This window comes from Mastomys coucha, unplaced genomic scaffold (assembly GCF_008632895.1).
Source record: "Mastomys coucha isolate ucsf_1 unplaced genomic scaffold, UCSF_Mcou_1 pScaffold3, whole genome shotgun sequence".
Taxonomy (NCBI): domain Eukaryota; kingdom Metazoa; phylum Chordata; class Mammalia; order Rodentia; family Muridae; genus Mastomys; species Mastomys coucha.
In genome coordinates, this window is record NW_022196909.1 from 64651980 (window position 1) to 64666807 (window position 14828).

Sequence of the window (14828 nt, forward strand, 5' to 3'; positions counted from 1 at the left end):
TGGGGGGGGGCTGCGGGTGCACCAGCCAGGAGGATAGAGCCTCAAAGCTCAAATGTAGAATCTCAAATCTTCAATCTCAAATGCTGAATGCTACACACTGTCTCACACACACACTCGGCTCAAGGTCCCGCCCATCCTTAGTAAAACACCCACTATGCTAATCTTCTGGGCTAGTAGAGACTGTCTCTTGCTAATTCCTAGGAGTGGTTTAGCTACAGTACCTGACTGAGGATGAGGATTCTACTTGGCCTTGCCCTGGGATAAGTCTCCCATTCTGTAAGCTTCAATGCTGAAGGCAATTAGTCTGGATGGGTAACATTCCAAGGCAGGGTTTGGCTAAGATGTTGGAACATTGGTAAGGGTCAGAGATCAATGTCCAATTTTGTCTACTATTAGTAAATCGTGTCTTGGTGGGCACCTGGCACACGTGTTCACAAGGACATATCTGGACTACCTCTGAGTTAGGGAATTGCCAAGGAGACGATGCAGGAGCAGGAGACTGGCTTCCATGAAGCTTGTGCCTCATAAACTGCTGTCCTGCCAAGTGTGCGTGGCATCAGCCCTCCTGAGCATCCCTTTCCTTGTCCCCAGGAAACAGAAAAGTATATGCTTCATGAGCTGGTCTCCCTTTCAAGTGCTGTGTGTCTGTGATAGGCGTGGACACAGCAGATGCTCAGCAAATCAATGGTGGCAGGGGACAAAAGGAAACGAATGTCCAGGAAGCGGGCACAGCCTGCTCACCACTGCAGCTCTGAGCCGTCAGCGCCACTGGCAAGGCTAGTGGAGTAACCTCATCTGATGACTGACATTTTTACTCCCTTGAAGAAACACTACGGAGCCTCAGGATGGAGTTGCTAGTTATCAATGCCATCTTTTCTGCAAATCCAGACTTCATATGTGCTCCTCTGGATCAATAAGGCATTTAATCAAGCACATAGAAGACAAAACACAAGCCCCTTTACTTCATCTTCTAGCATAGAACATCTTCTATTACACACACACACACACACACACACACACACACACACACACACATACACGTGCGCACCACCATTTGTGATGGATAGATACAGGGCTGAGAAAGCCCCACCCATCTGTCATGGAGCTGGGAAAACCTTTCTCAACCTCCCCAAAGAGCTGATGATAAGATGGGTACCTGTTAACAGAAGACCAGTGTTCTCTGTGCTCATATGGAGCACACAGAGAAGTTCTAGGCCTGCCAGGGCTACATAGTGGGGCCCTGCCTCAAAACCTTTTCTTTAATTGGTGTTTCGAAAATATTAATGTTTACTCAGGGAGCCACGAGGAAGCTGTTGTGAAGAGCCTAGTCCAGGGAGACATTCAAGCCAGCACTGTTCTCACAGTGACAGACATACAAGCCAACCAACTAAATAGAAAGCACAGAGGTCCCCAACCAAGCAGTCGAGAGATGAGCTCAGACTGGTGCATTCATCCAGTGAAGACCAGAATCAATAATACATGCACTAGATCCGACTTAGTGATGGAGAACTTAGACGTGCAGTAGTGATTGGAAGAGAGGGAACCACTGAGGTGTGTAGAGTGTTGGAGCCGAGCTGAGCTCCAGCAATGGTGTCCCCTTGTGTAATTCCCAGTGTCTCAGTAGTCCCTGAAACATTTATAAAGGGGACACCTGTGCAGCCTCTTTCCAGTTACTTTGTGATTTTAAAAAGAAACCTTTGTATATGTGTGTTTGTATGTGTGTGCATGTGTGTGTGAATAGGCACATGTGTGCTACGGCACATGCCGCAGTGCATGTGTAGAGGACAGAAGACCACCTAGGTGGCGGTTCTCACCCTCCTCCTTGTTTGCTTTTTCATTCACTGGGCTACCTCCTCCCCCAAGCTGTCGGGGACTCTGATCTCTGCTCCCCATCTCCCTCACCACAGGAGTGTTGGGTCTGAAGATGTGTGCTATCACATGTGGTTTTCTGTGGTGCTGGGGACTTGGACTCAGGTCTTCACAATTGCATAGCACATGCTTTACCCACGTGAGCAATCCCCTCAGCCTTGCTCTGACTTGTTTTGATTGGGGTTTGTTTGTTTGTTTGTTTGTTTGTTGTTGTTTAGTTAGACCTTTGGAAATTTCTCACGATGTTTGAGTGTAGCACCTCGTTTTCAGCTCCTCTGAGATAGGCCAGCTTCCCTGCCCACCCAGCTTCTCTGCCCACCCAGCTTCTCTGCCCACCCAGCTTCCCTGCCCACCCAGCTTCTCTGCCCACCCAGCTTCCCTGCCCACCCTGCTTCTCTGCCCACCCTGCTTCTCTGCCCACCCTGCTTCTCTGCCCACCCAGCTTCTCTGCCCACCCTGCTTCCCTGCCCACCCAGCTCTGCATCCTCTTCTGTTTCCCACCCATTCTGGGCTGCCCATAAGGATGCAGTGCAACCTGTGATGCTTAAAGGGCATCACACATACACAGTGGGAAACTGAACCATGGAGAGAGATGTGGAGAAGAGTGGATGGTGGAGGCCACAGAGCCTCCCACCACCTGTAATGGTTTTTATTGAAAAATAAGAATGAAAACAACTATATTAAAGGACTTGGAGTTTTGTTTTTGTTTTTGTTTTGTTTTGTTTTCAAAATAAAGAGATGTTATTTTGTTATTCAAAATAACAGAGGGTTATTTATACCATATTTTCAGCTTTGTTGAAATGATTTCTAGTAATCCTCTGAGCTCAATGAAAGATTAGACTCCAAGGATTTAGAATTCAAACAAAAATTACTGTTTTTTCCGAATCACCATGATGGCTGCCTTGATAATAAAGTGAGAATCCCATGACTATTCAAATTCATCTTAAGTATCCTCACTATGACTATATCAGGATCACTTAACTTAAAGGGAAAAGCATAAATGTGCCAGTTCTCATTTTTGCCTCCAAGCATGTGGTCGTTTATGTGGGCTTAACAATTCACAGAGCATGCCCAGCATGTTGAATGGTACAGAGGGCTATGTACATGAAGAGCATCATTTTGGTGTTTCTCTCTCTCTCTCTCTCTCTCTCTCTCTCTCTCTTCCCTCTCTGAAATGCTTACAGAATGTTTGGCTTCTCTATCTCAAACAGAAACTGAGTGACCACACAATTCAAGTGGTCATTCATTGTTCATCACAAAAACAACCAACCAATTAAATGGTTGGTTGTACATACCTTTAATTCCAGCACATGGTAGGCAGAGGTAGGCAGATCTCTGTAAATTTAAAGCTAGCCTGGTCTACAGAGTGAGTTCCAGGAAAGCCAGAGTTACACAGAGAACCCCAAAGTTTCTTCAAAGAGAAGACTTTTCTGTCGTGACCACAGCGTGTCTGTGGTCAGCTGCTCTCAATTCCCTTCCTTGCTCCACCCATTAGGGCTCCATTGCCACATGAAGAGGTTGTCAATAGGGAGGCCAGTTGACATAGATGTCCCCTATCTGGTACTATAGTGACATGTCCGTGACTGGACTCTTCCTCACTTGGGGTTTCTGGAGGTCTTCCACCTCAAGTCCTTGACTTAAGGGTATGCTCGTATTTGGACAGCTATGTACCTCATGTGACCAGGGGTCTTGACAAAAAATATATGGTAGTATTCATTTTAGGCATTGTGAAGTAAATTAAATAAAGGGCTATTCATAAAGGTGTAGGTGAGTGTAGAAAAGCCAACCTAGCACGCCAGGGGTGCAATCAAAGCAGAAATTATTGTCACCCGTAGGACCAAGGCATATGTGAGCAGTGACTGGAACATGGAGACTGGGAGGGATGCATTGAAACCTTGGCCATCTGACACAACTGAAGCTTGAATGTGACAGTCAAGTGGAGTCCCTGCAGAGACATCTCCTCAGCTGTCTTGCCTTCTGTCTTCTCCCTACCCTCAGGTGCCTGCTAATGATCTCCACTGACTGATCCTAGGCAGGATACCAGGCTAAAGAAGCCCACATCAGCCAGATCCCCAGGGTGAAGGGGAAGGGCAAAAAGAACTGAGCCTGAGAAAAATGGAGGAGCAACAGGCCTGTCCAAACCCCAGGAAGCTGTGGCTTCACTCCTGCTGCACTTTTCCTGGGGTCCTGTTCCATCCAGGGGCATTATAAAAAATGTTCTTGGTCTCCTGGAGTGTGCTAGAGTGTCTAGGGATGTACTGAAACCAGCTCACACAGGCTCGTTAGAGCCCACTCTGTATATCTCTTCTAGATTCAGGAACAATACACTGGTGGCTTGAAATCACCCATGAGACCAGTGTTCACTCCTCACTCGGGCCCACCAAGCTTCCTGTTGGTCTCTTTCAAGCCCCACTTGCTGGCTCTGATGGAAGGGAACACATCATACACACATCCCTCCCCGCAACCCCCAGTTAAGAGAACGATGTGGGATGGGGGGAAATGGATAGATTTTTGTTTTATTTTGTTTTGTTTTCAAAGTGTCTCCCAGGGCATCTGCTCTGGTCCTTGTCTGAGGTTAGATGAGAGTCAAGAGAGCTCAGGCAGCTCTCACCCTCTTGATGATGTGCCAGTTCGGCACTGAGGTCCACCTTGGAGCCCATTTGTGGCTCCTGTGTATGATAAATGATGGCCAAATAAACAAAAGCAACTTTCCCGACTAAACCAGTCAAGAGATTGGCCCACACTACTTGCCAGTGCCATTCAGATCTCCATAGAGAGAAAGTCTAAGTCACTCTTTCTAGCATAGGGAACCCATGCTTCCCAAAGACCTGCATGTGGGTCTCAAGAGAGCCAGTTCATACTTATTCCCTTCTGGAGAGCCACTAACAACCATGTGGTCACAATGGAGCCATGAAGCTGAGAGGGCAAGAGAGAAGATTTTAGGATTTATTTTTGTTTTTAATTATATGCATGTATGTGTGTCTGTGTGAGGCTATGTGTACACGAGTCTAATGTCCAAGGAGGCCAGTAGAGGGCGTCTGGCGTTTCAGCCCTTTGTGAGCCCAGGACTGAGCTCAGGTCCTCTAGGAGAGCTGTATGCTCCAAGCCACAGGGCCATCTCTCCTGTGCCTGGACAGAGGATTACAAGAGACACGTTGCTTCTAGAGCAGGATCTTGAAGATGAGAAGGAGTATGAAGAAAGGATCATGGATAGATTAGAGAACATGGAAAGATATGAGTCAGAAAGGTCTATGAATAGATGTGAGTGGGAGAGAGAGCTCCCAGAGAGAGCAGGGGTGACCACAGAGCTAAGCTCAAGTAGGTATGAGGAATGTCTCTCTCCAGGATCCAGGAGAATGTCTTTTCTCCGAGAATCTCTGCCATGTTGCTGATTGACCTTGTGCACACTGTCTCTCTCTGTGGGCCAGCTCCTCCACTGGGGGCATGAGGAGGCATAGGAAGAACACCATGCAAGGCACAGTTGGGGTTGCAGCAGCCCAAGGTAGAAGGGGGGCCATCTGGCCTGTGATCTTCCATGAGATAGACAATTGTGGTTGTATCTAAGTGTCACTGTTCTCCTCTCAAGGATCATCTGCTCTCCTGGAGGGGATGACAGACAGTGTGTGCAGGAATGAGTGTGTCCCAGGAACCGCCAGGCATGTGTCCCAGGCACGCTCACCACAGTGGAAGCCCAGGCATGCTGTGTGCTGCTAAGGTGCTCCACAAAGCCGATACCAAGATAGATAATGGCACTGAGCACCTGTCAGCACAATGATTTCAGTTGACAATAAATGTGAGCCATCACACAAGAGGTGGTCTAATTGGGAGGCCAGAAGCTTGCTGACCATTGCAGTGACTGAGCCTCTGACACCATTAATCTCCATAAGAGTAGATGCTTTGACTCCTCAAACAAGACAAGGCTGAGTGATTTACGTCTCTACGAGGAAGTTTAGCCCACGGAGACCCAGTGGGTGTTGAAAGAATTTACTGGGTAGCTAAGGAAATGTCTAATTGCTCTGTCTGGTCTGGGAGAACAACCGAGCCTACTGCATCCTCCCATGCTGGGTCCTGGCCAAATGACGGCTATGTTAGACCCCCACAGTCTATACTCTACAGAAGCCCAGAGGCCCCTCTCAGCTTCACAACATGGTTGGAATTACCATCATTGCCTGCCTGTGTACCTCTAGTATGATCACGATGATGGGGCAGATTGCTCCTGGGAGTCCCATGGGATGACGTAGATTTTGACAGACTCCTGCTCATAGCCAGTGGTTAAGTTGCACATTGGGAGCTTGGCACAGGTTATCATGCTCTGGTTAGTTAATGGCAGTCCTCACAAGCCAGTGCCTGGGTGCTGAGGCCTTGTTTTGGCCCTGCTGCAGACCTGAAAGTCATTCCAAGGAAACAGCACCACCTTGACTCACTTAGGGTAAGTTAATACAGACTTCAGTGAGCTGCCTGTGTCTCCTTTAACCACTGGATCACTTGCAGTGGAAGAATCCCTGGCTTTGATAAGGCCAAGTCCCCTGTGTGTGAGAACAGGAGGTGTGAAGATTTCCTGAGATGACAGCTGGGAGGTCTGGTCACAGCCACGTGGTGCATATTGTTACACAGATTGGGCCAAACACCTAATGAAGGCCAACTGCAGCCAGCTCTGGCTTCACAGAGTGTGGTCCTTTCTGGAAACCCCGGAGCTCCTTCCCCCTTCATGACAGTGGCCCTCAAACTTCTGCAGGGCAAGCCAGAGGTGTGAGGACACACTACATCCCACAAGCCAGCTCCTGTGCAGGTCCTGTAGTCTCCGGAACTCTTGCACAGACATTTACAGTGGAGGGCCCAAAGCCTTAGCTAGTTCCTTAACAAGGGGTGGCATCAGGATCTCCAGAGGACATGCTAACAAACCTGAACTCAGCAGGTCTGGACCGGGGCCCAGCTGCCACTGTGCTTTGACAAGCTCCATAAGTGATTTCAAAGAGCGCCTCAGTTAAGAGCCACCGAACCAGAGAAATGAGATTTTTGTACAGTTCAGGCATCAGATAACTGTGTAGAGTCTGGAGTGGAGGATCTCAGAGAAGCAGAAGCAAGGGCTAGAGACCTCCCCAGTAGAACAAGATCAGGCAGAAGGGCTCCCATCTTGGCTGGCCTCCGCAGCAATGAGGGAACTGGATGCCCTGCCCTCTGGCTTCCTGATTTGAAAAATGCTTCTCAGCTGCTTGGGGCGTCCTCCTTGTGTGACATCCAGAGAGACATCTGCCAGAGCAAAACTAAACTCTACTTGCTTTTCTGTGTTGCTTTGAAGCTGGTTGGGCATCATAGTGGCCTCAAGGGTCACTCAGGGCTAGCCTCTCCTGCTCTACTCTTCCAGATAGAATCCTTCCATTGAAAGGATGGCTCCCCCTGTGCCTCCTGTCAGGTGACTGTCTGCCCATGGCCACGGTCCCAGTGGGAACAAAGGCATGCAAGCCCAAGCTCCCTTTTTCTTCCCCCTCTGTCCTTGCTCAATCTGTTTTCACTTGCCTCCTTTTGACTGCTCAGCCCAGACTCCTCGTCACAGGGGCTGCTGGCTCCTGTCTCCTGATGGGTCCCAATGGAGTCTAAAAAACTAACATCACCTTTGGCCTGGGCCCATCTGGGACATTCAAGGTAGCTTGTGACTTGGGGACACTGTGTGCCTTCATCCAGCTGCTGGAGGTCCCTTGCCACAGTCCTCTTTCCCAGACCCTTTCAATGAGCTTAGAGAATCCTGGCACAGCTCCCCCCCCACCCCGCCCCTTAAGAGACTCTTCATTGCAATCCCAGATCAGCTACAAAAGAGTAAATCAAGAGACTCCCCTACCCCCTACTCTACCACTGTAGGTTCTCACAATCTCAATGCCAGAGTCCTTACCATGGCCTAAAGGGGCCAAACACACTCTGTCTCTGTTTCCTTACAGCCTCAGCTTCTACTATTCTCTGCCAACTCCTGCAGGTTCACAGGCCTTCTCATTGTTCCCATAGGCAACAAGCAGGCTCACGCCTGAGACCTTCACATGTGCCTTTCTGTCACCTAATTTCTGCAAGTCTCTGTCCTCTTGCCCCCTCCTCCAAAAGGGCACCCGTGAGCCTTTTGTCCACCTTTGCCTTTCAATCTGTTGTATTATACTGTAGACCTAACTTTGTTCCTGTTGTTGATTCAAGTTCATCTTTGTCGCCAAAATCCTTCTGGAATAGGATAGGCCAATAGTCACCACTAAATACACATTTCTTAAGGGGCTAGGAGAGGGTGCCTACATAGGTAACACCCTACTTTCTGGGCAACTCTGACAACCCAAGAGAGCCAACTCTACATAGTTGTCCTCTGATCTCTACACACACACACACACACACACACACACACACACACACACACACACATCATTGCACACTTCTAGCCCTGTTGATCCTTAGCTCACACAGCAAACAGCAGAGCCTACGGTGGTGGGGGGGATGATTGAGGTACACACATCAACCTGGACCATGACTACAACAGCCGTCGCTGACCTAGCCTTTTATTCTTGTGTCAGACACATTGAGAATGACCCTCTGCCTATGCTCCTGGGCATCCCCCAGTCCTGCAGCACGCCCACAGAAACCAGCACACGCCATGGGATAAGGCAGGAGCCTCCCTCCTGCCGAAGGGCCATGAATGCATGTTGGGACTCAGTCCCCCTCAGCTTCCCCTCTCACCCTCACAGTCCTTGATGCTGACTCCCAAATGGAACCAGGGCCCTTCCTCCACCCTCCTCCCACAGCCCCTTGGCTGGTCCCAACCCCGGTCATCACTCAGGCTGTCACTGAATCCCTTGTGTGCCCTTGGTGCAGGGTCAACAGTGTTAAAACAGGGAAGGTGAGGCAGAGTTCTGTGTGTGCAGAGTGCGCGGCAGATGGGGTGTCTCTGGAGCTCTGGGGAATGAAGTGTCCTGAGCATTTAAAGGCCCGCTGTCATTTGGTGTTAAACACCTCTTTCTGTGGTTCACATCTGCCATTTTTCAGAGAGAGAGAGAGGGCCATCAAATAAACATGGAATCAAGTGTGTCCTGTGCTCAGCCTCTAAACAAAGCTCCAGGAAAAAAAGCAGAAAACCAGTGCTGTGCGTCCCTCCTCTGAGGCTCCCTATGCCTGTGACTTGGGGGTCATGGAGGATTGTGGGTCGTGAAGACCGGGACATAAAATGTTCCCACAGTATGCCAGCTTCATCTTCAGCTGAGATGACAGACCTGCTCGCCTAGCAGAAGGAAGAGAGAGAGATAAGAGGCAGACTAGTGACCACTTGGCATATGTGTCCATGCGTCAGTTGAAGCAGTAAGGAGGGAAAGAAGATGGGGATGACTGGGCAAATGGAGGATGAGTCTCTGCAGGCCAGGCTCCCAAGAGCCAGAAGTGCTGCAGCTGGGATCAAGGGCCAGCCTGCAGAAACAGGACACAGGACAGCCACTTGTAAAAAAGCATGAAAGGCTTTCGACCAACCACAAGCTTAACAGAGGGCCGTACATGCCAGGATGGTGAGCTGGTATAACCATTTGGCTCTTTGGAACCAGGAAAAAAATTCCCACCTCAGCTTTGCCCAGCCATGTGACCTGTGTTATTTATGCACAGGGAGTCTGTGATGAGGTAGGTGGTAGTGCCGTCCCTGCATGGTTATTCTGAGGTCTTCCTGGCGCATAGAGGGCCTCATATGTGCCTCATGAACTGGGCAAAACATTTTAGAAAGGACAGTCAATAAGCGGTCAGCATTAGTAACTTGCTTCCTACAGAAATATGGACTGAGAATTACCTGGGGTTTCGGTTTGGACCAGAGTCTCCTTCTCTATCCCTGGATGGACAAGATGGCCTCAGACATTTACTCCTTCTGCTTCAGCCTCCAAGTGATGGGATTACAAGGGTGCGCCACTGTGCACAACAGAACACACATTCTTACACACTGTGTGACTTTTTTGGGTGTGAATGTGGGCAGGCACGTGCCATGACACACACGTGGAGGTGGACATTGGAAGACAGTCTTGGATGTCCTTGCCTTCTATCTTGTTTGAGACAAGGACCCTCTTTTTGTTGTTCAGCACTCTTGGATGCCAGGCTGGCTGGGTCTCCAGGCGCTCTCCCATCCTCAGCTCCCACCTGGGCACTGGGGCTACAGATGCATACTACTGCACCCAGCTTTCCTTGGGTTCAGGGGGTTCAAATACAGGTCCTCATACTTTCATGGCACGTACCCATGGAGCTATTTCCCCAGCCTGAAATTACATATTTAAAAGCTGGAAAGAGCCCTTTTGCACCCCCTCACCTCTCACCCTAGATGCAAAGTGATACCAGTGATACCATTTAAAATTGATACTTTTAAATGGGATAATCAGACAATAACAAGTTCACTGAACCCCACATACAAGGAACTGGGCAAGTCAGCCTTTGAACAAGACTCCAGACTCATGTAGTGTGGTAGCGTTGAATATAGGGCCTTCCAAATACAAAAGACATTCTGGGGCTGGAGAGATGGCTCAGAGGTACTGACTGCTATTCCAAAGGTCCTGAGTTCAATTCCTAGCAACCACATGGTGGCTCACAACCATCCATAATGAGATCTGACGACCTCTTCTGGTGTGTCTCAAGACAGCTACAGTGTACTTATATATAATAAGTAAATAAATCTTTAAAAAAGAAAAAGAAAAGAAAAGATGTTCTGTGCTGCTCCAAAGAGCCCGTGTGGCAGTGAAAGGGGACATTAATGGGAACAGTCTCTGCTCAAAGTTGGTGGAAATAGCTGTGATCCATGAAGTGTGGTCCCCTCTACAGCACTGAGCTGCGGCCACAGCAAGCCTGTGAACAGAAAGCAAATTTCCATCCCTCAGAACTACTGGGGTTGGTGGGGCGAAGCATTTGACCCCTGGGACCCAGTGAAAGTGGACGGAGAGACTAGATCCAGGAAAGTTGTCCCCACCTCTACATGCATGTCGTGACACATATGCACTTCCCGCATACATGATAATGAATAAAAACCAAAATGTTCTACCAGGAGCTTTGAATTCAGGACCCTGGCCACCAAACAAGGGGGGATTTGAACCCAATATCTGGACGTTCTCCACAGGGCTTGGCATTGACCTCCTTAAGCCCCCTTAGGAATGCAGGAGTGATGCCTGCCTCCAACAGTTATCATCAGGATTAAGTCTGTTCTTATTCAGAAAGCGCATGGGCTGGGGCGGCAGGGAGGGGGGTGTATGGAGGGGCAGAGAGGCCTTCATTCTGGAGGGAGGGTGGTCGAGCAATGGTATGTGCTGGGGGCCAGGGTGGGGGAGGGGTGGGGACCAGGAGAGGATATGGGGCATTGGCACCTGGGGGCATGAACTGGAGGCAGGGGTGAAAGTGAAGAGCAGCAGCATGTGTAGGGGGGAGGCCTTCACTCTGCTGTACCTGTGGGTTCCTCTGCTGTGACTAAGAAGCACGGAACAATTGCAGACTCCCCGAGATGGTGGGGAATTCGCAGAGGAGCTAGAAGGAGCTCTGGGGCCCCCAGCCTACAGCCAGGTACCCACACTGAGGGCTTGGCATCCAGGCCACGTCACAGCCACCAGCCAGTCTCAGGCCTCCCCCAGGCGTCATTGCCATTAGGTCTGCCTCCAGTGACAGATACCAGAGCTGGAGGAACACAGGAGGAGGGTGGCTCTGAAGCCAGGCTGAGGCTGCCACCCAGAGGCCCCCAAAAGAACTCCCAGGACCCTTCTTGTCTTTGGATGCCCTTGACCTCTGCCATTAGGCCCCTTCCCATTTTTTTCCTTCTACCTTTCTTTGTCGCTGTAACCCCCTGGTATCTTACTCCTCCAGGAATCTCAGAGAACATGGTCCCACCCTCCATGCCTGACCCTCAGGAGGAGAGACTGCGAGCACAGCTGGAGGAGGAAAAAGGCAGGTGAGACCAGCTGTGCATTCTGAGCCCAGCCTCCTTGGGCCTCCAGGAATATAGCTTCTCCTTGGAAAAGGTGTCCAGCCTGGAACCTTAAACTGCAGGAGAGAGTAGGAGTAGCCTTAAGCAAGACCTGCGCCTGGAAAGGGGGTGCCAAATGAGGAAGAGGCCTGTCCTGACAGCTAGTGGCCTCTACAGCAGTGGTTCTCAACCTGGCATCGCGACCCCCACAAGGGTCACCTAATATCCTGCATATCAGATTCCATATTGGATATTTCTGATCCATAACAGGAGCAATAAAGCACGTTCTCACGTACAGCATCTAGCTGCCGGCCACAGCAAGTCTGTCAACAGAAAGCAAATGTTCATCCACCAGAAATATTGGAGTTGGTAGAGTGGCTCAGTGGGTGAAGAGTTCGATACACAGGCCTCAGTTACAAAGTAGCGATGAAATAATTTTATGGTGGGGGTCACCACAACACGAGGAACTGTATTAAAGGGTCCCAGCCTTAGAAAGGTTAAGAACCACTGCTCTAAAGGACCCAAGAAGCATGCCCATGGTGGGCTTCACTCCGCAACTTTAGCAAAGTTGAACCTGGGTCTTGAAAACCTCGGGTCTTCACCCAGCTATCAAGAGGCCCAAAGCGATTTTACTTACAGGGTGAGCAGACATAGGCTTTCCCGGCCAGGCAGCATAGCTCGTTCATTCACTGGAGGTCCTAAGCAAGTCACTTTCCTGCCTCATGTTACTGGTGGCATCACTGCCACCAGTACATCACTGCCCCAACACACATAAATGCACACGCGCGCACGCGCGCACAGTGCCCCACTCCCTCACAGCGTCACAGCACCCCTGTGCCGTCTGCCGGCACCATTGGCGTTTTCCTCAGCTGTCCATCTGCTTCTCACTGTATCAGTTTCTTCCCTCGTTCCCTTGTGGCTGTGAAAGCAACTGCAAATGCAGCTTGAGGAAAGAGTTTATTTCTGCTCGTGGTCCATCAGGGCATGGAAGGCCTGGGCAGGAACACAAGGCCACACACTTCTGCAGTCAGAGAGCAAAGATGGATGCTCAGCCTCCTTTTACCCTGTCCAGAGCTCCAGTCCCTGGGCTGGTGCTGCCCAGTTCAGGGAACATCAGCCATGCTCAGTTAAAGCCCTCTGGAAACAGCCTCCTGGGTACTTGCAGAGGTGCATCTCTTAGGTGACTCAGAATTGAGCCATGCTGACACTGAAGACCAAGTGTCACACTTCTCCTTAGGACATGTTCAATGAAAAGAAGTTCTTATTCTTGGAGAAGTCCCTGTGCCTAGTGAGCAAAAATAATCCACTCTGATCTCTCTGACAGCTCCACACCTAGAGTCATGCCCCAGCCTTGGCAGGCCTCTCTTGCATCCCCCTTCCCAGCACCTTCCCAGCTCTGCTAGGCTTCCAGGGCATAGACCCTCTTCACTTGCAGCCTCCCCCAGCCCCTCTGTACAGGTGACTTCCAGGCATCAGCTCACTGCAGCTCCTCTAACGCTACTGCAGGTACAAAACGACATTTATGCGCCTGAAAGCCCTGAAGGTGGAGATTGAGCATCTGCAGCTGCTCATGGACAAAGCCAAGGTCAAGCTGCAGAAAGAGTTCGAGGCCTGGTGGGCAGAGGAGGCCACCTGCCTGCAGGTATGCTGTGGGGAACATCGGGACAGTGTCCTGTACAAGCTTGGGTCCCTTGGGAGGCAGTGGGGTGGGATGAGGGTTTCAAACCGCAGGCCTGTGGGCACTGGCCCTGCCTGGCTCACGAAGCAAGAGCACCCCTGAGTGATAGGAACGCAAGAAGACCAGTGTCTCCGGCTCAGATTGTATCTCTGTTGCTTCATCTGAGATACTTCGGAGACTTCATTTGGCATTCCCCTTCTCTTGCCCTCCCTTCTCCTTCCCTCCCTACCTTCATTTCTTACTTTCTTTCTTTCTTTGAGGCAGGGTCTCTCCATGTAGACCAGGCTGGCTTGAACTCAGAGATCCACCTGCCTCTGCCTTCTGAGTCCTTGGATTAATGGCAGGTGCCACCAGACCTGGTTGTTCATTCTTTCATCACACACACACACACACACACATACACACACACACACACACACACACACACACACTAGTTCTAGAAATTTTAGAAAACATGAAGAAGAAAGTAGAAATTACTTTTATCTTGCCACTTTAAGAGAACCAAGTCAGCTTATGATAAAGAAAAATGCTGCATGCTTTTCTGCATATATACCCCCATGGGGTCATTATCATTTTGATGAAGTGTATGTGTGTTGTGAGGGAAGAGGTATTGGTTGGTTTATGGCTTGTGGTACCAGGACTCGAGACCCGAATCTCAAGCATATTGGGCAAGGATCCTACCACAGAGCTAGCCACATCTTTTTGGTCTTCAAGTACTGTGGTTGGCCTTGTATTTCTTAACTTTTTAGAATAACTGCCTTTTTCATATCACAACTCTGTAATGTCATTTCCAACTGTCACTGTTCCATCCTGTAAATATACTTTAGACAATTTAGTCGATCTGTTCTTGAATATTTAGATAGTTTCTGGTTCTTCACAGTAGACATATCTGTAGATGGTTTTTGCATATTTCCCAGACAAATCTCTAGAAAGTCTCTCTGATGTTGTGAAGGCTAAAATAACCCGCTAAGAAGCAGCAGTAAAAGCCGCAGCTTTCTGTTTGCCCTCATGCAACCCCATGGGTATGGTAGGATGGAAGTGAGGGGGTCACAGGCTCACATTGCCCCTGGAGAGTCCCCCAGGCTCACTCTTCACTTAAGGACAATGAAACTTCGAGACAGAAAGGGTGTACTCCCAAGGACACCCAGCCAAGCACTGACAGTGCATTATGTCTGGCCATGGTGTCACACACCTTCAGACACAGCACTTAGGAGGCAGAAGCAAGAAGATTATGAGTTCAAGACCAGCCTGGGCTACACAAAAACAAGACCTCATCTCCAAAAGAATTTTTTATTCATTATGGAAATCAGTATTATGGTTCCTAAACAGACAAAACTAGAATAACAGTAT

At 49.5% G+C, this 14828-nt stretch overlaps 1 protein-coding gene across 1 annotated transcript in view; it reads left to right on the forward strand.

The window, feature by feature from the left end:
• Positions 1 to 14828, forward strand: part of Kif6 (kinesin family member 6) — a 319301-nt gene that overhangs the window by 287843 nt on the left and 16630 nt on the right. The window contains exons 17-18 of the mRNA XM_031347801.1: positions 11701 to 11785; positions 13307 to 13442. Coding sequence (XP_031203661.1) covers positions 11701 to 11785; positions 13307 to 13442 — 221 coding nt within the window. The remainder of the gene's footprint in view (positions 1 to 11700; positions 11786 to 13306; positions 13443 to 14828) is intronic.